Source organism: Chinchilla lanigera, unplaced genomic scaffold (assembly GCF_000276665.1).
Source record: "Chinchilla lanigera isolate Chin_1 unplaced genomic scaffold, ChiLan1.0 scaffold00062, whole genome shotgun sequence".
Classification (NCBI taxonomy): Eukaryota; Metazoa; Chordata; class Mammalia; order Rodentia; family Chinchillidae; genus Chinchilla; species Chinchilla lanigera.
In genome coordinates this window covers 11,459,169-11,486,796 of record NW_004955463.1, presented here as the reverse complement: position 1 = coordinate 11,486,796, position 27,628 = coordinate 11,459,169, and the positions used below count along the sequence as shown (strand labels likewise).

The 27,628-nt window shown below is 38.7% G+C and overlaps 1 protein-coding gene across 1 annotated transcript in view; it reads right to left on the bottom strand.

The window, feature by feature from the left end:
• Positions 1-27,628, bottom strand: part of Unc5d (unc-5 netrin receptor D) — a 380,937-nt gene that overhangs the window by 298,304 nt on the left and 55,005 nt on the right. Inside the window, exon 3 of the mRNA XM_013521490.1 lies at positions 24,946-25,060. Coding sequence (XP_013376944.1) covers positions 24,946-25,060 — 115 coding nt within the window. The remainder of the gene's footprint in view (positions 1-24,945; positions 25,061-27,628) is intronic.

The following is a 27,628-nucleotide window of genomic DNA, read 5'->3' as shown; positions in this document are numbered from 1 at the left end:
GGCCCCGCAGCACTAATTCCACTTTCCAGACCCACTAGATCACCCCGGCAGCCCTGGAATCAGTTTGGTCCCCCTTGGCATGAGAGGTAACCTGGCTGCTGAAGCCATACGGGTGGCCCTGCCTTGTCAAGGTGAGGAGGAGACAAGCCTCACCTCCACATGTGGACCACTGGGCTCATGGTGACCATACAGCTTTGCTGATCTCAGAACTATCTTCAGGAACTTGTGTGTACTGCGGGCTATTTATAATATCCTGTCCTGCACAACCTCAGAAAACCAATAGGCTTCCTTCATTTTGTCCTCTCTCTCTCTCAGATTTGGTCAAAGTTAGCAGCACTTTTTGCTAGCATTAGCCCATTATGATTTCCATCTTCTGAGGTGGATAAGTGGATTGAAGAATTTAACCCAAAACCAATATTCCATCCATCCATCCATCCATCCATCCATCCATCCATCCATCCATCCATCCTCTTCTCTTTCCTTTGTTTCCCTGATAATCAGATCTAGGGCCTGGCACACACTAGGTAAGTGGTCTACACTGCGATCCAGCCCCAGGCTTTCTCCATAATCTCTTGATGACTGTCTAGCTACACCATTTTCTGAATCTTTCAACATAAATAGGTTGAGAATTTTCTAAATCTGCAAGTTCTAATTTCTTTTCCCTTATTTCCTCCTTCAATTTATCTCTTTCATATTTTATTATAAGCAGCAAGAGAAAAATCAAGCCATCTCTCCAACACTTTGCTTACAAATCTCAATTAATTAAATATCCAAGTTCATCACTTGCAAGTTTCACCCTCCAGAAACACCAGAACACACGTGAACCATTCTTTGCCACTTGTTTCTGGGTCTGGTTGCTTGCCCTTCATTTCCATCTATATTGTCAGACGAAGCACTCTCAATCTCCATATTCCTACCAAAGCCCCTTCTAAGCAATCTATGATTTATCCAGCAAGTACCTGTAAACTTAGCCTCTATGCATTTCCTGTTTCCAAAGACAAATCTACATTTTTAAGTATTTGTAATAGTAGTGCCCTACTTACTGGTACCAAAATGTGTATGTTAAGTTTCTCCATTGAATAGAAACATTTATTTATAAATACATAATTTAGATAGATAGATACTGTTAACCCTTACATGTCAACTTGATTGGAGTTAGGAAGGCCACTTCTGGGTGTGTCTGGGTATGTCGTGGTGTGACCCTGAGTACCAAATTTGGTGCCTTGGTCCTTTAGTTTTTTTTTATTTTTTGGTTTTTCTCTGGTACCAGGAAGGTCCTTTAGCTTTGGTGCCAATACCCTTTTATGCTTCCCAGCTGTCATGAATTAAGCATCTTTGCTCTTCGATGTCTTTCTACAATGACGTTTTTGCCTTGGACCCAGGTGACCATGGAGTGGATCTCCTGAAACTCGGAACAAAATTAGACCTCTATTCATTTAAGTTGTGGGCATTGAATATCATGTAATGAGAAAGCTGACATAGATATATCTGTGTGTGTGTATTAATACATATCTACACATACACTAACACATTGTGCATATATGTGTATATTATATGTGTATATGTGCATATATACTAATGCATATGCATATATATAATGGAAAAAGATGGAGGGAGAAAGAGAGGGGTGAGTGAAAGAGACAGACAGAATGACTGAGATTTATTGTTTAAGTAATTGGCTTATGCAATTTTACAGGCTTGATAAATCCAAACTCTGTAAGAGACATAAGCTACCTGGACACCCGCAGAAGAGTTAAACTTTAAGCCCAAAGGTATTGTGCTGGAAAATGTCTTCCTTGCTAAGGACAAACACACCTTTATCCTATTAAGGCCTTTGAATGATTGGATGAGGTCCTTTCTCACAATAGAAGGCAATCTTTACTCACAGTAAAGCCAGTCTCTTCTAAAACAAAACACATTTTCAAAAAACTCAGAATAATACTTTTCCAAGTATCCTTGTACTGTTCTCTAATCATGTGATTCACGGAGTGAGGCATCACTCCAGCACCATTTCCAAATTTCTAAATCATGTGCATCAGGTAGAATACTGTGACCCACTGGCGATTGGTGGCAATGGCAAGTTTCCACAGACTGATGATCTCTGCCTTCTAAGAGGAGTAAGTGGACAACTTTTAACATGGTAAAAAAGAATTATCCATTAGGTCTTACTTAAAACATTGTGACTTGGGATTGGATAATACTGTTACACTAAGAGACCTTCCTGGGAGATTCAAAGACAGAAAATTCAACTTCATGAGCAGTTAGTTGTACGAACCAGAGAAACCCATGCTCTGTCTCTTAGACTGGGTTTCCTTAATTGTCATAGGACGCATTATAAAGTAAGGCTTCTATTTCCTCTCCTTTTTTTTTTTTTCCAGTGCAGGGGATACAACCCAGGGTTTTACACTTGATAGGGAACGTGCCCTGCTCTAGCACTACAGCTCTACCCTCTCCAGCCCTGTTCCAGCACTACAGCTATAGCCTGTCCAAGTATCTAGTGGAAATCTTTTGTAAGTTGAAATTTAGAAAAATGTGCTGCTTACATATAATAACAATGCCACTTAATTCTCCAATGTGTGTACTAGTTTTGCATTTTTCTACTTTTAAAGACACATTATTTAATCCCACTTTCTTACTCAATTCCCTCATGACAAATCAGCTCTGCTGACTAGCACTAGCTTTGATCTCATGCAGCACCCCAGTAAGCCACGAGGATTAAAATAAAATCAAGTTAAATAATTATAATAATTTTTATTATACTTTGACACTACATTTAAATTTCCTTTTGCAGATTCAAATCCTCTTAAGTTTCCTATGGAGGAGAAAAGATCAAAGATCACTTTTACAGTTGTCAGAAAGAGAAGTTCAGATGGAAATTTCAAATATTTTGGGGGGACTCTCTGAATCAGCATCAACGTTGGTCTTGACCTCTTTTAGCACAGTCTTCTTGTGGGGCACTGGGGTACATGTGTAGGGCATAGATCCCATCAGATAGTGTGGGCTGAATCAAATACTATTGCAGAAGGCATGGAGCCACATGTACGCATACCAAGAAATAGAACGTGCTCCTCATGGAGCCCAGAAATGGCTTTTATATCTACTCATGCTAATTAGGAAATTACTGAAAATATTTCCCATATTTAAAGCAGCAGCACTCCTCATTGATATGCCACACTCTCCATATATGGCAACCCTGCTATGAATCAAAGCTGAATAATAATCCATCACTGTCAAAGGTAAATTACTGCCTAGAAGAAAAAGCACTATGACATTTAAAGCATTGAGAAATATTCTGCTACTCCCCCATGCACGCCCCCAGCTGTAGAAGAGTGGAGGTGAAATTAGCACCAGGAAGGGACCACGGCCCTGGGAAGTCCTGTGCCCCTCATTCCTGAGATATTCCAGCAGACACAGCACCCTGCGAAGGAAACAATCTTTGATAACCTCCCCTAGGCCCACCATAGTTTTATATATGTTATTTCATTTGATTCTTAAACCGACTCCTAGGTTCTGCTCATTTACATTTTATAGATCAGGAGACTAAACTTCAGTAAACTTAATATCACACTCAGGGGCTCAATGCCTGTAAAAGGGGAGCCAATAGTGATGATAAAGTCAGCCTGACAAAATCATCTGCACTGTCCCATCTGTGGTAGTTAAGGGACGGTAAGGATTTTGGTAGATAGCACCCCTTTAGCAGCAGGGCATGTTAACACACAGGATGTTAAGGAAGGCTGTAGTGTATACAATTGCATAAAGTTTTCTATGTGTCAGTTTTTACCTCCATATAAGGAAGTAACAATTACTCTACCCAATGTTACAGAGATTAAATAAAACATTCATCATACAAAGTTATAGTCTGTAAAACAAAGCAAGGTTATAATAAACCAGAAAGTTTCTTCCTAACACACACTCTAAATTTTGTTCATCTCTCAGTAATATCAGAAGTAATTATTAGCTTAGCCCTGTGGATATAGGACAAATTATTACCATCATGATTATCAGCACCAGAATCTAAAACAAAACAGTGAAGGAGACGGTATTGGTCCATAGTTATTACGCCACTAACTAACCTCATCCTTCTCTGTCCTGCTTTCTGTATATTTTGCCTCTAAGTTTTCTTGCTATGAGCTTTGACTTCTCGTTTTCAAGGAAAAGGATCATTATTCCAACATCCATCAGTCAAAACAAAACAATCTTTAAAAAGGGAGCTCTTTATTTAAGACAAATGCATTTGTTAGTGTTAGGCTACAGAGATCTGGAGTCCCATTGATGGTTTAGTATCTGGACCCTGCTTGCTGTATCAACTATGAGTGAGTTATCTAATCTGTCATTAAATGAAGGCTTTAAACACTGAGATAGTCCAGTATCTTTGGCCAAAGCAGACAGACATATTGGTGTTCACTATTTATTGCGCAGGCGATGGTCAGACATGGAGGTTGAAGAAACCACTTGGATTCTGTCCCTGATTCTGAGGCCAGAGACAAAATTTGCCTGCTCCTTCACAGGGGCACATGAAGTTCATTCTTCTCTCAAGCGCCACCTATAGATATGTGCACAGATCAGCCCTCCAGCTGAATTAGTCTTTCAATCGATATTTATTTATACAGAACAAATAATGTTCAGGCACTATGCTAAGGTGGTTGAGAAAACCGCAATGAAAAAGACTGACGTAGCCTCTGATTTGATGAAAAATGATTTAACACTGGAAAAATACAAAAAATACAAAAATAAGCTGGCAATAATGGTGTGAAGCAAACAAGCAAGGCAGATACAAATAAGGCAGAGAATGACTGGGGAGGATGCCTAATTTAAAGGTGTGGTCAGGACTGCCTCTCTGGAAAGCTCTCACTTCTACTGAGACCTCAAAGACAAGAGGGAGCTACTCCCTGCAGCCCAAGGGAAAGAAGCACTCATTCCAGTCCTGGGGCAGTGAGATGGGAGCATTCGAGGCTTCAGAAACCACAGAGGTGCAGAGGAGGAGGAATGATTCAGGAGGAGGTCAGGCTACTGCTGGACCCAAATCATACGGGGTTCTACAGGATAAGGCACACGCTTCAGTATAAGGTGGGTGGGCAGCTGTGGAGTGGATGTACATTCTAAGAGAGCTCTCTCCCAGGAGAGGAGGAAGGGCCTCCGGTGGTGCCCATATGACAGCCAGGAGCCCCTCTGAGGAAACCACAGCTACAGCAGTGACACAAAGAAAAGAGCAGTGGCTGCAATAACGAGCCAATAATTGGAACAAAGGAAAGAAACAGAGATTTAGGAGGATAAGTGATAAAATTTAAAGGGATACTCTTACAAGATAAAGAAAAGCAAGAAAACAAGAATATCTGGGAATTCTGGCTTCAGTAGCCAGCCAGCCCAGTGATGGCTAAGGCTATGAGGAGGGCCAACACTAGGCTTCAGTTCTTTGGGCAAAAATACACCACAGATGTTACCTAGGATGGTTGGTTTCCTCTATTATTTATTTTGCTTTCCACCTTAACGTGCTTTTGACAAGGAGTCTGACATTGATGTCCTGCTGATGTAATATAACTATGCTTAGTTTTCATTACAGGCAGCAATAGAGGAACTCAGCTTCCCCTTGAGGGTCATTATCTCAAGATGATTACATTATAAATGGGGGGCAGGTGTCCAGAGGCAGCCTTCTGACCACCAGTTCACAAGCCCCTCACTAACGCCCACACTTACATGTGCTAACAGCGTCCTTTCCAGAATGTCTCATTCAGCAGCTCAGGTAACCATTCTAAGCTCCTGATTTCAGAAAGCATTCTAAGGGACTGCTTAAAGAAAGAAACAATTAAAATCTTTTTATCTGTTCTTGAGACTCACACTGCTCTTGAGCATATTTTACAATCAATATAATCTTTTAGCTGCAACAGTGGCTAGATAAAGATCTGGACATTCCTTTGTGCTTGACATGGATCTGTTGGGATACATGGAGGGGTGTAATTTATTGGACTGCTCTCCTAGTAAGGAATTCAGGATTGGAAGAAAAATTACACTTCATTTAGGGGAGAAGAAACAAATAAACACTATGCTCTTATGTTCTCACATCCATTTCTACCTTTCAGGTCAAACACCCTCAATGAAACAGCTAAATGACTGATCCAATCTGAAATGTGCTTCAACAACTCACAATAGCTAAATCTTGGAAATGATCTTGAATGTACATTGGTAGATGAACAGATAAAGACAATGTGGTATTTATATATAATGGAACACTATTGAGCCATAAACAAGGATACACTTGCAGCAAAAAGGATATTCTATGAGACTATAATTCTCAGTAAAATAAATCACATACAGAAGTTTTCCTTATATGAGTATAAATAACTTTAAGAGCAAAATAACTGACCATAAGAAACAGGGAGGTACACTTTTGCAGAGGGGAGAGAGCTATAGGGGTAGAGGAGAAGTGAAGAGAGAGAAAGGGAAGGGGAAGTAGAAGGGCTGATATGTGATATGTATATTATGTAAGGCAAACATGTACTAATTTTGTAAAAGAGAAAAAACTTAAAAATAAAGTGCATTTCAAAAAAAAACTTGCCCAGTATGAAATATGACTATAAACATGATTGATTTCTCACACACATACTTCCAGCTGCTGAGCAGGGATGTACAAACATCAAACGTTCTGCCCTTTATACCAAATAAATTTCAACGATCAAATCTGGCCATGCCCAGAAGACACTACTAGCAGTTGCTTTTAGATATACTCCTATAAGCAGAAAGGAAGAATCTTTCAGAAATACACTTGCTCAATGATCAGGGCAAATTCTCTTCACCTTGTAGGAATTGGGGGTCTGCCCAGTGAGACTCAAAACTCTTCATGATCAGAGTGTCTCTCGTAACACATGAGATTGAACAGGACCACTAACCAATTGGAAGAATCTCTTTGGTGATTCGTTGATGAAATAATTTTAGTTACCAGGCAAATTATTTTGAAAGTCCAAATGTTTGCATCTGTGGTCTCCTAAGTTCTATGAATTGAAAATCTGCACTCATTTTCAGAATCTTTATTTATCTACTACCTATTACTTAATCTAGAGCTATGTAAGTCCTTAAAGATAATATTACTTGAAATCATCAATCCTTTCTTGGTGAGCCTCATTTAGATAATTGATGTCAGTTTGAATGCCCAAGTTTTAAGAGCTCTTTCAGTATGTTCAAATCTGGCTGATAATAAAAGAAAATTTGTTTTATTAGCAAAATAAAATTCAGCAAGTGACTCAGGGAGAAGAAAGTGAGCAAGTGAGAAGAAAATGTGACAGTGACCTTTATGGGTTTGCAAATTATGATGTTAAACAGAAATCAGATACCAGGGATCTTTAAAAGGCAAAATAGAAAATGTGTGGAAAGTAATGAAAGGCATATTTTAATTCAAGTTTAACAAAAATATGCTTATAATCTGAATTACATAAAAAGTAATGTCTATGTTGGGAAGATCTTCAGATCCATCTGATACATACATCTAAATCACAGTTCAAGACCAGAGCCACCTGAAATGGTAGAGATTCTGTCTAGATTAAGGTTCTTGGCTCCTAGAATCTGTGCCTCTATAGAATATAATCATGTATTTTGTCATGTTTGTTTTAGATATTGACATATATAAAATATGTTCCAAGAGCTCAATATGGTATAAGATATATTTGATGGGATAAGCACCAAAGCATGTAATTTGGATTGAAGTCATAAATATGTTAACTAGGATGATGGAAGTGAATATAACTATGAAAGGAAGCATTTAAAAGAAGAATAATATAACTAAGAAAGTCTGGTGATTACCTGGCTACAGGAGTGTAGGTTTTTAAGAAGTACAGAAGGATAAGGAGTTCAAGGTACAAACGAGTAAAGGGATGCTGGTAATAGAGACAGACCTTTTCAAGAGGTCGGAGAGAACTAGCTTTAGAGGAAAAAAAAACAACCCTGAGTTTCAAAACAAACATTTAGTGTGAAATACTGAGTGCATGTCTGTGAGCACACATGTGTGCACATGGCTTTGTGTCTAGGCATATGCGTGCGTGTAAATATCCATCAAAAGGGGAGATTGGTCTAAAATTCAAAGGGGAGATTAGGACCCAGGAAGTGTTCGGATTGTTAGAAAAGGAGGAGGAGGAACAACAGGAAGGGGACAGGAGAGTGAGAAGGGAAGGGGAGTGGGAGCAGGAAAAGAAGGAAAGGGAGCCATAAAGGGAGGAGAAGCAGGAGGACGAGGAAAAGGCGGAGGAGGAAGAAAGGAGGAGAAAAGGAGAAGGGAGAAGCCAGGGTTCAGCAGGCAGAACACAGGGAGGAGAAATTAGTGGTTGTCTTAGAGCACAGGCTTAGAGGACAGACAGCACTGTGCTCAACTGTTTTCTTCTAGCAGCTATTGTCTGTGTCCAGTTTGCCAATAATAACAGGTAGTATTTTATTGTGTGCTTACTCTATGCCAGCCACTGTATAAAGTGTTTGCGAGCACTGCAGTTAGGGAAAAAATAAAATTGTCTTGACTGCCCATCCAGAAAGGAGCAATTGAAAGCCATGGTAATATAATAACATGCCACATCATGCGTGTGAGTATGTGTGTGTGTGTGTGAGTGTGTGTGTGTGTGTGTGTGTGTGTTAAAAACAATGATTTATCTGTATCTAAAGACCTGGAGAGATGTTCACCATCCAGTCAAACTGCAGAGAAATTTCTGTAGCTTGAGCTTACTTCAGGAGAATTCAAAAAAGACAATAAACTACATATGCACAATATGTATTCATCATCTATTTATATACTTCTGTCATACTATAATACAACTTTTCAGGAAATTCTTTTAATTCTCTCTGTTCAGTACACCTAACACCTTGCATAACTGTGTGAGCCCAATTCCTCAGGCTGTTAGCACATGTTATATCGCAAAGAACAGTACATTCAAGTGGGCTATTTAAAAGCAAGTCAAACTAAAACAAAACCCAAGAAAACAGAAAATTCCACTATAGTATTTATCAAGATAAATAAAAATACATGATACAGAATTCTATCCATGTCATATTGCAAAATCCCATCATGAAATTTGTTTATAAGCAGTAATTTTTTTTTGTTTTGTTTTTCGTTTTTCTTCTGGTACCAGGAATCGAACTCACGACCTTGTGCTTGCCAGGCAGGCGCTTTGCCACTGAGCTAAATCCCCAGGCCCTGTAAGCAGTAATTAGAAAGCAACACTTTTTAGTGAAATCACTGTTGACATGAAATGATGGCTTTAAGTATCCCTTGTTTTACCTGTTTAAGACTGCAATCTAAGTTTTCTACCAAGGATGCATGGCTAATGAAAAGTTTAGGGTATTTATTCTTGAGTTTAATACTATATAATACAGAAAATATATTAATATGTCAAGTGTCAAGTATGGGGTGCGAGAGCTACTATAAGTGTGCTGCATTTGGGTGGGGTTTATGTTTTAATTTTTAGTGAGGTTTTGGTGGTCATTTTGCAGGGCACTACTACACACAGACTCAGCTCTACTATCAAGAGGAATAACATTCTGTGTCTGCTTTCCACTGTCTGCTCCTCAGCTCCACCAGATAGGCTGTGAGCACTTTATTCAATGGTAAAGGTCAATCTCTTCTTTTGGCAGAATATGTTTGCCCAATAAAGTATGTACACAGCTTTACATGTTAAAAAGCAAATAAAGTCGCTTGGTTCCAACAAATATTGTTTCTTCAACCAAATCAACTAAGAGGCTGTGCCATGGAGACATTTTGCCAGAATCTATTAATATCTTACGTCTCCATTTAGTTCCCAAATTATACCTGTTTAGGCACAACTCCATGTCTCCACTAGGCCTCACTCCACTGAAAAGTGTGATTTTCGTCCTGAACACATATCCAAAACTGAGCTCCTTACACCTACCTCCACCCAAACATATTGTCCCAAGCATTTCTCCATTTCAGTAAAGGGAAAATGTATCCTTGTAGGTAGCCAGACTAACATGTCTGGAACCAAAGCTGATGGGCTTTGTTCAGAACCCTCTAGGACTCTTTATTTCCCTCTCAGCTTGGCTTCACCCCTGAGGATACTCTGCTTCCCTCTGCCTGCAGTGTTCATCCTCAATATCCACACTGCCAAATCACCATTTAGATTCCCAAGATTACTTTCTGAACAAGATGTATCCTAATTAGTCCGTGTAAATGTCAACCTCTCCTGATTTCTTTCACCTTGATCTGTTTATTTCCCGAAGTGTGTATCGCCTTCTGGGCATCCACATAACATGTGCAGTTCTAAGGTTTGTTACATGTTTACAGCTGTTATAGTGGAAGCTCCACAGGAGCAGAAGGCACTGCAGGCTAACCACTGGCATGTCCCAGGAACACGTTCAGACCTTCACTTGTCCTACAACCTGGATAAATATTACTTAAAACTTCTGGTTCGGTTTTGCTTTACCATGCCCACAGTGACTGATTAGTCAAAAATATTTCATCTCTTTTTGCCAGAAACTTCTTCAGGACTCCACCACGGAAAAGAGACGAGATCACTACCCACAAAGCAAACTAATCCTCAAAATTCAGAGTGAATACTTAATTTTACTGACAACTCTTCTGATGAAACTCAGCCTTTCTTCTTCTAGATGTGCTAAAATGTCTTCAGACGGTTCTTATAGGCATACCTTTTCCTGAGGAGTTTCTATCTATTTCTTAAATACGTAACAATGTATAATTACTGTTTATAGTTTACCCCTTTAGGAGAACATATACTCTGAAGAGCAAATATACTCTCAACAGCAAATACAGGAATTATACATCTATAAAAATTATGTGCCCAATATTTTACACCCAAATCACTAATTTATTATTAAAACATAGCATACTAAAATACTAAAGATTTCTCAAATATATTTTTGGCATTCCATTGGTAATTTAGAAGAGAACCTAGTGGTTAATTAGGTAGTAGCATTCAGTGAACCATGATTTCCAGAGGACTGAGTGATGGGTCAGCCCATTTTAAACTATATTTTGTTAATAGAGGGCTCTGCAGTCATTGGCTTAACACTTTTACCCTAGTAATCAGATAAGGAGAACAGCAATCTCTGATTTCTGATTCCTTTGTATTCTGTCTTTAATAAAATGTAAATTGTCTTCATAAAAAAAATCAAAGCCTCCTTAAAGGTTAACAATTTATTAGAAATTTCCGGTGACTTTTTGCCTCTAGTTTGAGGCAAAGCAGGCTTCTGTTTGTACCTATATCTATCCCATGAAAAGGCATAGGTAAGCTTCGCATGGCCTCCATGGGGTAACAATCAGTTATACACAGACCATATAGCAATCTAGGGCTGAAGATGATTCTATATAAACTACATTCATATTTCTGAGCTTCAAAGACAAATACAAATTCTTTAAGTCTCTTTTTAAAAAAGCTATCATACTCTCTGAAGACTTGCCCTTTATTTCACTTAGAAAATTTTCTGCAACCTTCTTCTACAATGCCTAGCTTGAAATGTAATTTAAATAAACTCAATAGCTAAGAGTAAGGAGCTGCAGTGTAATTCAGCCAATAGAGCCTAAAATCCCTAATGATCTAATTAAAAGCAAGTTAAAGGATGTTGTACTTGACTTTTTGCTTCCTCAGATACCTCACACTTGATCAAAAAGCATAGAATGCTTAATGTTATTAACACATTTAAATATGATCAGTTTCAGATCTGATAGTCAAAAGTATTTAAAATACAATCCAAATTAAGGATGAGCACTAAATGCAGATTTCGCCTTTCAGAGGCGCACATCCTCCTGGAAGGAAAGCAAGGTCTTATGCTTGAAATCTGCTTCCCTTAGGAGTAAACAACTTTAGCACCAAGTCAGCAAGGGTTGGGGGAACATGGGATTTTGAAATAAGACGGTTAGGGAGAACACATATTGAAGACTAAATTTGCTTGCATGTTTTTACCCAGAATATTAATGTACACTGATGCAACTTTTATGATGACAGGTCACTTTCTGTAAAAGCTACATTTTTCATACATAGACATTTTGATAGTGAGTTAAAGCTTCCTTAGCTCTCAACCTTTCACAGCGTACTTTGCATATCAACATTTAAATTAAAGCCTTTGTTGACTCTCTCATGGGAGAGCACGTAATTTTTGAAATTGTGAAATAAGCTAAATAAAAATTGAAAATATTTTTTAAGAAATAAACCCTTTTGTGTTGAATAATTGAGATTATTCTATAATTTAGAGTCTGCAGATTGACCTATGTGCCAACCTAATGGCAATGATGAATAAGAACACTGGTGTATGTGTGGAATTTTGAAAACGCATACAACTTTGCTTAAAATGAAATTGCTGCTGATAATAAAAGGCCTTCCATCCATCTTCACTCCTGATGTCAACTCCCTAGAATGGAATTTAGTGGTCCTCATTAATATTTACTTTTATTTACTAAGGATGATTATGCTCAAAGACTATCTTCCTACCTAAACCACTAGCTTTGGGGATTAAAAATAGAAATAGAAACTCAATAAAAGTGGCAATTGAATTTGTGATCATTTGCAAGCATTCAGGCATTATAGAATTACATAATTTTTTGAGTTTGTGTATCTAGATATAACTACTAAGTGTTAATTAATGAATGTTTCATAAAAATTGCAGAGTAAAATATAGTATTGCATTTTAACTCTGTGTGGCTCAAGATAAATTTAGTTTTCACTGTTTCTTTTCCTTTCCATATTGCTTAAGAGACAAATATGATACATCAGAATGTCATACAATTAGCCCTATTCTAATTTTCTTCACACACACACAAATTCAACACTCATTTCTTCTGGCACAAAAATGACATAATTAGCAGTGGCATCGTTAAGCAACAAGCATCCTAGAAGCCAGTCTATGATGAAAAAGAAAAGAGACTATTTTTTGATGATGTGATGCCAACTTTGAAATCATGCAGGTAAATACCCAAATGATATGTAATAGAGGAGAAAGAGACAGCTGGAAAGCACAAAAGGGAAGATGAAATACCATGAATTTCAGGCTTATCGAAGCGATAGGTGCACTAGGAATAATAATTATGGTAAATGAAAAGGGAAGTCTTCAACTAATCAAAGAGAAGGCAAGAGGAAAAAAGGCTATAGTCCAAGATTTGAGCACATTAAAATTAGGTTCTGGAATCATTTCAAAATTAAGAGAAATGAATCATGAAGGCAGGCAAATGTCTTTTAAAGCACAAAGAAAATTGCCTAGAAAGATTAGAAGGAGTGTCTTTTCAAGTGCTGCACATCAGATAAACCGAAAGGACCCACAAGAGGGCTGCCTGTTAAGTGCAGAGGACATTGCTAGACATTGCAGTGAATGCCTGCTCAGTGATCAGAGGCGAACGAGATACAGACTTTGGAGAAGGGTCTCATTCTAGGGACAAGGGGAGGAAAAAAGCAGCAGAATAGAAATCAATATTAATGCCAGAATGGGTGATCAAAGCGTTGATCTGAACATCCAGAGCTGGGCTCTGAAGCTTGAAAGGAATGAAAAGATACATATGCATAATATTTCATTTTTCTCCAGCCTTGGCTTTGAGAAAAATAAACAGGAAAGAACACCCATAGATGGAGGCTGCTGAGTTTTAGGAGCAGTATAAATGGCACAGGGGGCTTGTGGAGAGAGGAGCTTTGAGGAGGGTGACAATGCTGAAGGGAAACTCACCCCAGAATACATGAAAGGGAGATACCCGTCTCTGGGGGAACTGAGTACAGAAAACGACTCCTCTGACCTTGGGGTGTGAGAACCAGGCAAGGCCAGACTTTGCTGGCTTTCACATCACCAAAGATACATGTCCTCTTTTTCACTGCTGTTGCCCCTACATCACACTAGGAAACAGTCCCTTGGGAGACTGCTGAGAGAAAGGGAAAGACCAAAGATTCATCAAATTTTAGAGTGAGAAGAAAATCTTACAAGCATTTAGTAAGAAATCTTCATAGCTAGATGGAACAAAGTTATACCATGTCAGAAATGTCAGGCTGATTTCACAGCACACCCTGGACTGGAATTCAGGTGTCAGGACTGATATTTTGCATCTTCCAGCATGCTTATGCATGCCTATGCCCCATCTCAGTAGTTGTCCAACTTTACTTTGCAGCAGAGTCATTTGGGGGATATTAGGAGGCAATTGCAGAAACAGCAACCCTATCCCAACAGAAGACAGGAAGTAGGCCTCAGCCACAAAAGAATCACTCTGCCTCTCTGGAGCACAACTCCTTTGAATCCAAATCAAGAGATACCAACTGAGGTCTATTATGATCAACACACTATTAAATGATGCAAAGTCAGTGACAAACTACCTTCAAAGACCTTTTAACTTATTTCGGGTTAACCATCCAGTGGTTACTATGTAAACAGTTGAAAATGACAGTGCTAGAACCTGCTAGCTGGTGCTTCATGGATGTTCAACTGTAGAAAGAAATCCTACCTCTCCAGGTGTAATACAGGGTGCATACTCTCTGCAGACACATGCAGTAGTAGGGAATGTGCCGTCTTTGTATAGGTGTCAACAGTATCTACCTACACTTCAAGTCTTACAAAGTACACTAAAACAAGACACTTGGATCTAGACCAGTTTATCTGTACTTTCCCATCAAAACAAAGATGAAGACTCTAAAGGTTTTCAAGACGAATAATTCAGTAGCAGGCACCCAAATGCCCCTCCCATCCCCTTCTCTTCCCAGCCTGTTGGCTGGGCCAGGGCTAGCTATGCAGTTGTATAGTAGTCACCCTGGAGGAATCTCTGGCAAGAACGAGCACTAGATAAGCCCAAGGCTCTCCAAAGCCTGAAGTTCATATGCACAAAGTACAGATGGACAGCGGAGCTGGCAGTCCAACACTCAGAACAGAGCTGACATGGCTGAGGAGGTGGTTCCAGATGGCTGTGGAAGCTGCTCGCAGGTCATCTTTGAAACCTACACATGACTGCTATCTAGGTTTGCCCAACCAAAAAGGGCAGGCTGAAGAGCGCCACGGAGGGGCAGCAGTCCGAGATGCAGCCTTACTTCATTCCATTTTCTCACTGCAGTCATCACCATTTGAGTGTCACTGACAATATTAGATTTGGGTTCCTAAATTAAAGCTCCTTCTGGTTTACTTAACATTGTTATTAAAGTTAAGGAAACATAAAAAATAGGAAAACCCAAACAAATAGAACACCTTTTCTCTTCTCTGGGTATTCTTTTGCAATCTCTCAAACAGTGGAACCCCCCCAGTTTCTTCTTGGGAAAACATGGAACTATGTCCTTCTTTCTTCCTTATAAGCCACATCCTATTTGTGTCATTTATGTGGGTTCACTTCCTGAGACTCCAACAGTCAACTCCACCCACCTAAGAAGACTGACATGAGTCAGCACTGTGGCGGGCCTCCTTCCTACCATAGCGACATGGTCTGGTCACTAAAGACTTACATAAAACTTTACTAGGGTAACTTGGCTTGGATACAGCAACAAGCAATCAGATCTCACTGGCATCACAGAAGGAGGGTTATTCCTTTCTCATATAAAGTTCAAGCGGGTCAAAAGTGCCTCCTCCATCCAGGAGTCAAGGACCCACAGTCCTGCTATCTTGTGATGGTGAAACCCTCTCCACACAGGGCCTTCAAGATTGCCAGCGCTGGGGGACAGGCGAGGTCGTACCCTGGCTTTAAACTACTTCCTCCCAGAAGTAATTATGCATTCTTTCACTGGCCAGAACTCATCCTATAGCTGCATCCTCACTGCGAGGGAGGCCAGTAAGATCTAGTTCCACAGTTCAGGTCTAGAATGTGACACAAAATCCTCCTGTCTTTAAAGGTGGGGCTCCGGGGAGGTGACTGGATCAGGTGGGCACTATACTCATTAATGTGCTATTGGGAGGTGGAAGCTGGTCAGGAGAAAGGGGGCACTGGGTACAGGGCCTGGCAGGCAGCATTTCCAGCCCTGGCTCCTCCCTCTGCTCTCTGCTTCCTGGCTGCCATGACATGAAAGCTTTCCTCTGCAAGGTCCTTCCACCATGCTGTTTCAGGAAAGGGTAAGTACTTAAGACAACTGGGCCATTCAGGAACATTTCATGTGCACAAACTGCTAGCGTCACAGTAGTTATTCCTTACACATAAAAGTAATACTAAGCATATCTATGTCATGTCTGTAAGGCTCTTTATCTCTGATTTCCATAGTCTGCGTCTCAAATGTTGCTATTCCTGTTTGAGATGATAGAGAATATTTTCTTCTGATGTCTTAAGTAAGTAGCTGAATAAACTGAAAATCATTAAAAATAATCAGAATGTCAAACAATGAAGAATATTTCTTTGGAATTTTCATAGTCTAAGGATCAAAAGAAGACATGGTTAAAAACAACTGTGGTAGAGTCTGTAACAATACAAAGGGAGGAAAAACTACAACTGGTAATATATAGCTGATAAGCAACTCATGTGAATCTGCTTCTGTGTATCCTATAGTACATGTACATATATATGCAAGCATATACATATAGCATACATGCGCATACACACAAGCACCGATATCACCTCTTTGTTGTCAGTTGTGCACACATGGGAGTTTCTCATTGCATACTTCCAAAAAATGCAATCTAATTATTATCATGGTTTTTCCCTTCTACAACCTGGTGCCCTCATCTGAGAATGCTGATTTACTAAGATCAGATGCCCTTCATATCATTTGTAGAGCTGCAGGGGTCCCTCAAGCTTATAAAGAAATGTCTCTCAACTAAAAACTATTGTAAAGATTACCTTTAAATTCCAGGTGCCTGGAAATTAACGTGCATTGGTTGGGGAAAAGCACAGGAGGATTCTCTCAACATCCATTCATCTACTGAATATTTATGGAATGTCTGCCATGTGCCTATTACTATTGTGAATACTCCTGATACACCTGGGGAAGAGGCTTAAAAAAATCCCCATCTCCTTAGAACTTACTTGCCGGAATAAACCTGGATTCCCAAAGTCTGCAATACAATACATGCTATCCAGCCGGTTGTTATGTTCAGTCTCCCACCGCCCCCCAAATAATCTCCAGAGTTCTTCCTCAGATACTGTGTCCTCTTTCATTCCTCCCACATTGTCAACTGAAGTTGACACCTTCCCTCAATTGCGGTCATCTGCTCACATACTTCATGGATGTCCTGTCACCTACTGTCAGTTCAATGACTATTAAAGAAGCACTACATTCTGCAGTTGACATCTCGAGCCTTATTTTCACTTTCGGTTTTACTTGGTTCATTGCCTGGTCAGCCTGGTAACACCTCAGCTCTGGTCTGCCTCTGGGATTTGCTTGTTTCTCTCACTCCATGCCACTGAATACTGGGGGAAACACAGGCTATCAGCACTACACCTTTGTGCAGTGACTCCTTCCCAGTACCTCTATTTTCCACCTTTCCACCGTCCATTTCTTCCCACTCTTTACCCTCAAGTCTCTATGCCAGGGTCAAAGAACATATCCCAGAAATGCAAAGATGAAAGGAAATCTGGACTCTATGCTCACCTTGGCAAATGAATACTTCTGTATTTCACGGAAGTCATTTTACCTGTTTTGGGTTGCCAGAAAATTCTTGGTTCAGGGTTTCTGAGAAAAGAATATCTTCCCTTCTTTTATTCACCAAGGACCTTATGGTGATAGGGGCTGCACACCCTGGTTTATTTTATTTTTTCCCAGAATAATCCCTACTTTCCATATGCTTCCCTATTAAACTTGCTATCATCTTTGTCAGACTGGGTCTTAATTTCACTACAAATGCAAGGTTACAGTTCACCAGTTGCTTAACAGAGTACTCAATATTGAGATGAAAAACCTGTCATTTTTCTCAAAGTACTTCTAAACAGTCCCTTTTGAAACTTCCTCCCACTCTATCATTCATCTCAGGTTAAGACCAGTTAGCACTTTCTGCTCACCCTACCAAGCTATTCAGATCTCAGGAATCACTTATCACACCCTTATTTGGGGGCTGCTCTCCCAAACTAATGCTCACCCACCCACTCGCTCTTCTCAGCACAGGTTCCTGATTATGCACCACAGCGTGGAACATGCACTCCTCTCCACGGTGACATTTCCCCCAGCCTGTGCGAATAAGAAGGTTTTATTTTGAGAAGCTCTTATCTACATATACAAATATCAAGCCTCCTTTTGTCTTCTGAGAGGTTTGATCTCTAGTTACTGCATAACTGAAAACTTCATTTAAACTGTACTTCTTGAGATCTTTATGTCTTTTGCCTAATTCTCAGTAGTCTGAACTCTTTTGAGATAGGGCCTAAGAAAAATCAAAGAGCTTTACCTGCCAGTTCTGAATCACAAAGAAAACACTGAAATATGTGCTGGTTTTGTTTTCTTCTAATTTATGCAGCCATTTAATGGTCAGCAGTAAAGCATAATAAAGCATCAATGTATCTCATCAAAATGACAGCTTCCTCTTTTAATAACTCAATGGAACTTTAAGTACTTCCTAAGCACCATATTCTATGATAACCATCAGGCAAAAGAAGTCTCTCTCTGTAGGAGTTGATTTAATTCATTAAGAAAAACGTAACAAAGTGGTTGTGGTCTACTGAATCACAATAATATTGTCAGGTCCTGGAATATTAATTCTCTTAATCATGAAGAAGGAAAGGCATAGGGAAAGCCACTAACAAGATATAAAAAAAAACCCAGAATATGCTTAGGCAAAATTTATTTTTATTATTTTTCTTTTGGCATTAATTTTTAAAGATCTACTGAGGAACTTGCTATAGTTAAAATTATGTGATGCTATTACCAGTGTTATACTGTATAGGCAGGTTTACAAGGTGTTGTGATTCACTTACATTGTAAGACAGTTTATTGAATGCTTTCTTAGTGAAGATATTGTGAGCTTCATGCACTGGCTTACATTTGCAGAGATGGAGATATACTTTGCCTAATGCTTCAATTCCTACTTCAGTAGTTTATTTTAATCCAAACTTCTATGACATAAGTAACAGATATATTTATGTACTTATGTAGTCCCTTGGAGTGCTTGTTCTTTGTTTATTGGGGACTTGGCAGAAATGCAAGATGATCGGGCTGTCTGTGGTAAAACAAGATTTGTCAATGGCATAGAATATTCCAGAATATTCCTTCCCAACAACAGCTCAGCGTGAACAGATTAACTGTGATCAAAGATTCTGCCCCATGGTACAATTAGAAAATGAGGTTCAAATGTTGCAATTTCCTAATAACTTATAGTATGAATTAAAGAGTAATCTTTTCGCTTTTGAATCTATTTTTATAATCATTAAAAATGGGAACTCCAACCATTTGTTGCAAAAGAGACCAAATCTCCATGAAAGTAGGTTTTAATATTGCACTCTACACAAATCCAAGCCATTGGTGGAGCTGGTCTGAGCCAAGGATGTTCATCTGTGATTTTTCAGTATCACACCCACTCTACTCTAATTCTTTATACTAAGTACATCTGTATTTGTCTTCCTTTCCTGGCCAGGATATAATCTCAACATCAGGATTTATGATCACTTTCCCACAGCTTAATAAACTACCATGCTCCAAAGAATAAATGTTTGTTCCATAAATGAATAAATTACGAAGAATTTTATTATGCAATGTTATGGCTATAAGGACATACCTAATAGAGGAGTCTTTAAATTTCCCAACACCAACCAAACCATTTTACACAGACCTACCTTAATATATACTGTATCAATTAATTATAACTATTTGAATATATGTTTGCCTACTAAACTATATCTGTCCTTACTTTTTGTTTTTAGCTACTGGCTGAATGTTTGTTCAAGATTCCATTTATAATTTTGCAGGAAAGTCATTTAAAATCAAAATTACCTGATTTTACTAAGATCAGTGATTTTCCAAGCACTATGTTTACAACATTCTTCATCAGCTGCATGTAAAAAACAAGATGTGGCCCAGTGATTATGTGGTATACACACAAGAAATTCAGGAAGCTCCTGCGTCATCTCCTTCACACGCATACAGCCAAGCAAGGGCTCTTCCAAAGGCCTATAGTCCTCCTAGAGCAGCTTGAATTGTTTTCTTCTCATAAGGTACAAAATTTGTCCTGGCAGAAATAATAATGGGGTTCTGGGACCTCATTTTGAGTACTGATTATTGAGGCTTTCTTTGGGAAATGCATTATATTTTCCCTTCTTTGGGCAAGTAGAAATATGCTATGGATTCGTAACATCCACCATTCTTGCTGTTCTATAATTTCTGTGGGCTGTTAGCACTACCAAGCTCTACACATGTAGAGAAATTAAGGAATAGAAATGATATGAAGTAGCTATCTCAAAGCAAATCAAATCATTAAATTACATCATCCCCCGCACTCCCAAAGGGAGACAGAGAATATAGGTCATTCTGGAAAATGGTGACAGTGATTTTGGTAATGCATGTGTTTCTTATTTCCAGTTCTGAACACAATATATATTTCTATGCATTGAATATTCTCCAAAAGACAGATAATAAATAGGTTACTTGCTTTCTACACATTATTTCATTTATTTTAATTTGACAAGCAAGTATCAAGGTTCCCAAATTAAAGACATAGAAAATGAGACTCAGAGACCAAATGAACTGGATATATGTAAGGCAACATATTTGCCTCCAGACATAAACCAATGAGTAAACAGCACCCATAATTAGAAGTTTTTATCTAAACACATCTGATAAATAAAAGATGCTTATGAAAGTTTTCTCGTTCATCAGAATAGGTTAATCATTCCTGACACACAGCAGAGCACTTCTAACTTTCTGGGAAGGTACAATAAAAGATTTCATTCCATCAACTCCAACCTCTCCAACTCTTACCTTTATTGCAGCATGAGCATTTTCTTTCTTTTCTTTTTGTCCTTATAGAATCTTTTCTGTCCCAATTTCCAAGCACTCCCACACTCTTAGTGTTTGCCTAGCACACGTGTAAAGTAGCATACTGAAGAGAAGATGGCTAATTTAAAAATTACCAGTGCTCATGGAAAGCACATTTTCTTTGCCAGGAGGTTTACTCAATATCACCATGTGTTGCTACTCAGGAATAACAGAATATGATCTAAAAGCAATTTGTTTCTACTGGTTAGTTGCTAAGCCATTTAGTATGGAAACCATTCCTGATTTTGACGTAAATTTAAAGAATGGAGCATCCTTACCTCCATGTTTTCATACGAATATAAAACCCAGAGAGACAGAGGCCACAGAGAGTAATGCTACCAAGATGGGGGTCACAGCTGTGTAAGGACAGCTGCGCACTCAACATCTGCTATGTTGTGAATAAGTGCTCTCTACAAGTGCTAAAGTGTGTTCCCCAGAGTGCTGCTGCCAGGAAAAGGTGGGACCCTTAAGCAGGGGGCATAATAGGAGGGCACATGCTTTATTAAAGGAATATAGTTGAGAGAGACTGTGGGATCCTAGTCTTTTTCTTCTTCTATCTGCTAGCTCATGATATAAGAAGTTTGCTCCATCATGCCCTCCTGCCATGATGAATGGGACTGGGGATTTTGGACTGGGATCACCAGAACAATGAATCCAAACAAACCTTTTCCCTTTATAAATGAATTGCCTCATGTATTCCATTATAGTAAGGACAAGGTAAATAAAGTAATATCCAAATTTCAGTTAATTTCTCCTTCAATGAGAAAAAAAGGGGTATTGAAATCCACATTTTACTGCAATAGGTTATTATACCCAACATGAAAGATGACTTTGATTTCTCTGGATTGCAGCAGAAACAAAGAAAAGTACTGAGTGATGAACAGCTGGTGGTCTTCATCCTGGTAATTGGCCAATACCACTTTCCTCATAGACCTGAATCTATATTTTCCCATGTTCTCAATAATATCCATCACTCTGATGTCACTAAATCCTTGTCCCAAAAATGCTTCTAGGTTAAGCTTACTTGTTGCACTCTGAGTATTATCTTGGCTTCATGGCTGAAGGATTTCCCTCACTAAACACAACAGCAGGTGAACATCTGCTCTAATAATAATTTAAGCTTGGATTTTTGTCCTTAAGGAGTGAGTTGGCACATTTGTGAATTTTTTTAAAGAAACATAAAAATTTGTAAGATGACTGTGTTTGTATCCTTTTGATGTCTCAGGATTTTAAATATGATAGAAAAAAATCATAAAGGTCATGCAACACAGCATATTGCCCTTACTGCATAACATAGTGAGGCCACATCTCAAAATAAAGGGAAGAGGCCTGGGAAGTAGCTGAGTGTGAAAGCCCTAGGTTCAGTCCCCTGTATCACTTATCTATTAAGCTTCCGCTAAAAAGCCATCGCCCAGCATGTAGGTGAAAGACTGGTCATCAGAAGGGAACTCTGATTATACACATCTACGTGTTAAGATAATGCTTTGTGTCAGTGTATAAACTCCATCATCTTCTACCTCTAACATCAGCCCAAAGTTTCTAGTTTTGTCCCATCATGCACACTGAATGAGATCATTTTCCTCCTGCTACCTGAAAGCTCTTTAAATATTTGGAGACGATTATTGATAAGTTTCTTAAACAAGTCTGAATTTCTTCTGCCTGTCATAGTTTCATTATGGCACGGTTGCTTTCAGATATAAAATAATGGCGTTGGATTAGTCTAACATTAATGCTGCATACCTAATGCAGGATGAATCCAACAATCTCATGTATTTCAGCAGAATTTAAATTATCTTCCAGCCTGCCTTCATAGTTTAATTTGTGCTTTCAAACTGTCAATCCACCTATTTTGAAACCAACTAACTCAGTGTGTCTATGCACCTCCCACATCTCTTCTCATCTTTACAGAACATAATTCTGAGATGAACTCAGTATTGGGGGAAAAAAAAAGCAGCATCAGCTGAGTCCTCAGGAAAGGACATTAGACACGACAATCCAGCTGTCCATGACTTATGCTGAGACAGCTGTTGCTTGAATTAGGGGCCATTTTTAAGGAAGATCACTTAAGAAAGAACTAGTGAGAGCATACAAATGTCTGAACATAAACACTAAAAGCCTGTTTTAGGGTTTTAATAGAAAGTGTCCCTCCTAAAGGTTTGTATTTAGGACTTCTCCCCTAAGGCCAACTATTGAAAGGTGATCACTGGATCATGAGGGTCCTAACATTTTTATAGGATTAATTTACTCGTGAGATCATAATTTGATGTCAATGAAGCAGATGGAAAGAAGAGGTCATGGGAACATGAACATGGGGAATATATCTTGTCCATTCCCCTTTTCTCTCTGGCTCTTTCTACTTCCTGGCTGCTGTGAAGTGAGCAGTTTTGCTACACTATACCCTTCTGCCATGATGTTCTGCTTCAGCTTAGGTCCATGGCAATGCAACTGACAGACCATGGACTAAAACCTCTGAAACCTTAAGCTAAAATACATCTTTCCTCCTTTAAACTGTCTTTCTCAAGTCCTTCCCCAAAGTATAGAAAGCTGACTGATATAATCTGAGTATATGAAGAAGCTCCACAACACATTACAAATGTCATTACATGCTAATTTATAGCCATTCATATTCACATAACCTGGAATCTCACCCCTTGTCAAATAGTCTTTACAGCATCTTTGGCTTTTTTATTCCAATAGCAAAAGTAAAATTAAACTGTAGGAAGCTAGACAATTTCCCCATTTTCTCTAGACCTCTTGCTGAAGAGAATTAAGAAAATGTACTATGTAATACAACTATGCTCAATGAAATTAAGTCCACCACTGGTCTATACTGTACAGTTACTCTATTTTCAAAAGACCTGTGAGGCAAAATTATTGCTTTTATTCTAGTACATGAGTATACTAACTTCTACTTTTAAATTATCAAATTTTAATTTGAACAAACAACTCTTAAATTATAGTTGCAAACAGGATTATTGAAATCTAAACCTTCTCATTTGTACCTAAGAATTGAATTTCCATTTTGAAAGAGGTTCATGAGAGCTGATCTCATGGGACAATGGCACTCACATTTTGAAGGAAATATCTCCATCTTGTGGGCATTTAGGACTCATATCTAGTACACTTGCAGTGTGTTGCACTTTCTACAATTGTGTTCAAAAAGCATTGGATTGAAAATATAGATTGTGTAGTCGGTATTATAAGAGGATGCAAAATAAATGACAGATTGATCCTATCTCCTGGATACTCACAATCCAAGTTCATCACACACAGGTATCTAATAAAAGAATGTGCCAATAGAGGACATAAAGACTTAGGTAAATATGGCAGACAGGCTTTACATGACCTTTGATTAGGAATATCTGAGTATTTGAGTAGGTTAGATTAATATTTTGGACCTTTACATCTTTATTAGTTAAATCAGTTTAAAAAGAAAGATTATTCCCACCATTACGATCAGCTTGAGTGAAAGGACAGATGTGGGTAAAACAGTTTTCTGTTGCTGCTGTAACAAACTACCTACTACAAGCTTGGTGCCTTGAACCACAAATTTATAAACTAACTGCTCCATAGTTTAGAATTCTGACATGGTTATCATTGGCTACTAAGCACCTTCTATGAAAAGTTGTCTACCTCCAGTCACCAAGTAAGCAATAAGCACTTTATGTTTAGTGAAAGAAACACAAGTTTATTGTACACGATACCTAGGAACTGTTCCAGATGCTGAGGATATGCCCACGCCCAAACAGATGAAGTTGTCTTTGAAGCCTCCATTGCAGTGGATTTAATCTATGCAAGATGTCAGAAAGGCTGCATTCCATTTTTGAAGCTCGAGGGGGAAAATCTATTTCCTTGTCTTCTCCAGATTCTAGAAGCCACCCACACACCTTGGCTCCCTTTCTCCACATTCAAAGCCAGCAAAAGTGGGTTGAATCCTCACATTATTTTACACTCATCTCCTCCCACAGGAATACAGTACCCTCTTCTAGCTCCCTCCTTTCTTTTTTCCACTTTTAAATACTGATTACATAGGGTCCCCCTGAGTAATCAGGACACTCTTGCTCTTTTAAAGTCAGCTGAGCACCAGTCCTCGTTCCATCTGCAAACTTACCTCCTTTCTCTGCAACTGTTCACAGGTTCCAGGCCTTAGGACATAGAGGACCAGGTGAGAGGAGACCTTATTAAGCGAGTGGTGAGTGCACTGGGTTTCATAAAGAAACAAAGAGCTGTAGAGAAGATGAAAGGGAGACAAAATTGGGCGTGAGAGCACTGAGATGTTTTGTGGTTTTTGACTATGTAAGAAGGTTGCAGGGGCTTTCTGTAAAGAATATAACGCTGACAACATTAAACATGGTAGACTGGAGGAAGACTGGCTTGAAGTAAGAGACCAGGCAGAAGAAGAGTTAGAGCCAAACAGTTATTGAAGTGGCTGAACTCATTGGATGACTGTGTGGAGGAAATGTCAGGTGTGTAAAACGCTGTTAAGGCAAAACAAGTGGCACTGTAATTGGATCACAGTTGTGCAGGGGAAAAGAGGTAGGCTTATTTAAAGCTGTAAGAGTCCATAAGTTGACCAGGAAGACTAGGTGCAATGTGAAAGTAAATAGTCAAGGATTGACCTTCAAAGTCTGCCTCTACTTAAAGGGCAGGCAAAGAAAAACAGGTAGAACCAAAGGGCTGCGAGTCAAGGAAGGCTGGGGACAAAGAAGGACAGAGAAGAAAAGGCAAGGAAGGAAATGAAAGGGAAGAATGAAAAATGAAAATCACAGGTAACCTTACCAACGTAAGAAAGAAGAGCTACAGTCACAGAATATTACAAATAATCTAGCCAGCCAAATGCGAAAGCAAGCCGGCTTTGGCATAGGTTTTCTCCAGATGAAAGTAATATAACTCAGTGCAGGAAGTATAAAGGTATGGAACGAATGGTGTGGGAATTGTTCCTTATCTGCTTTTTCTAATACATTTGTGTAAGATTAGGATTCTGCAAGTTACTGTGGCCAAACAAACCACAATAATAACCACCTTCTGTGAGACCTTGCCTACATCTAGTCACCACTGAAGCACAGTATGCTTACTGAAATAAACCAATGTTTATTGAACATACACAATTCTGGGGCACTAAGGTGCTGAGGATATAACCATACCCAACAGATGAACTTATCTCACTGAAGCTTCCATTCCTGTGGATTTCACCCACAAAACCACCCCCTGAGGCAGTCGGCATAAAAATCCTCAGCTGGAAAAGCTAAGTGAAGCAGCTATGACTGACTGCTGGAAGCTTAGGAAGCCCTAAGAGGAGGAGTAGGAAAACCAGGTGGTCTGGCTTTGGGGTACCAAGTACAGAGACTGCCTGTATCCATACAGAATCCACCCCATTTGAAAACATGATAAATACACAGAACTGATTTGTTAAATATTTATATTTCCCAGCTAGTTTTAGGGATTTTTCAGATTTTCCTAAATACTCCTGTATGCCATCTCACTTTCCTGTAACTAATCTCTCAAAAGTCTGATAGCTGTATAGGTAATGCATTGCAAGACCTAGCAAGCAGCAGCACAGAGCAGAAGATGTGCTCTATGCCAAAACAGAACATGATTTCCACTTGTAGGAACACCTAGGCCACACTGTGACAGACACAAATCCTATTGGAAATGCTTATAATAGTTATGCAAGTTACATTCCCATCAAGAAGAAACATTTGTTAAGAACTCAGATCTGAAGAGGTATTCAGAGTCTGACACAGAGTGCAACGCTCAGGGAGAAGTCATTCTCCATGTGAGAAGAGCATCAACAAGGAAAATTCCAGTTGAGTTGGCAACAAGAGGCTTTGTAAGGGAAGACTAAAAAATTGAGTTGCAGATGACTTAAATTAGAAGTTGGACCCATGATATCAAATCTTTCCTTAAATTCTGGAGTTATCTTCATTGTACCTACATACGGCAAAGTCTTTGGCGAGGATCAAGTTGTTTGTTCCATCCCATTCTTCTGAGTCCATCAACATCTAAAGCACAGAAAAGGAATCCCACTCCCCTTGGGATGACATTTTTCTCCCTTATTGGGTTAAAACATCATTTAATCTGAAGAAATTTCAGAATAAGTAGAGAAATAATGAAGTGAATTTGTTCAAGTATATTTTTTAGATTTAGAATATTCTGATCATGACTGGTATTTTAAATATGTAATTCTTATTGTGTAAGAGTTCAATATAGACTTTTTCTATTTAAGTTTCAAATGGTGCAAAATTGAATACTTTTTAAATCGCAATTTTAATTTGGTGAAGATAAGTTTTTTCTAAATTTGTAAATAATATTGTAATATGCAAAAGAATTAAGATCCACCATATTTAAAACTTTAATTTATGAGATTTACAAGTATTATTTAAGCATGTGGGTAAGTCTATTTGTTAGATGATTTAAGTACTTAAAAAGAATAGAATATATTAAATTTATAAGTGCAGTTTAAAATATTTAAGTGATTTAATTAACTAGGTTGTTTAAAAAAACCCTTTAAAAGTGATTGCTAAAGTTGCTAGATTTAGGAAAAGCATAATTAGATTTGTAAATTCAATTTAAAGGCTTAAGAAATGGGTTTTTGAATTTGCAATTTTAACAAATTGCATTTTAATATTCAAAACAAAAGTAGCTCTTAAATAATCTCTTCTAGGGACCAAAGCCATGACTGAGGACATCAAAAAGCTCCCAGATAGCATGTGAATCCAGGCTGTCTGGTTCCTCATCTACTATGAAAGGCCCAAATAAAAGACCACCCAAATCCATTCCAGTTCTATACTTCT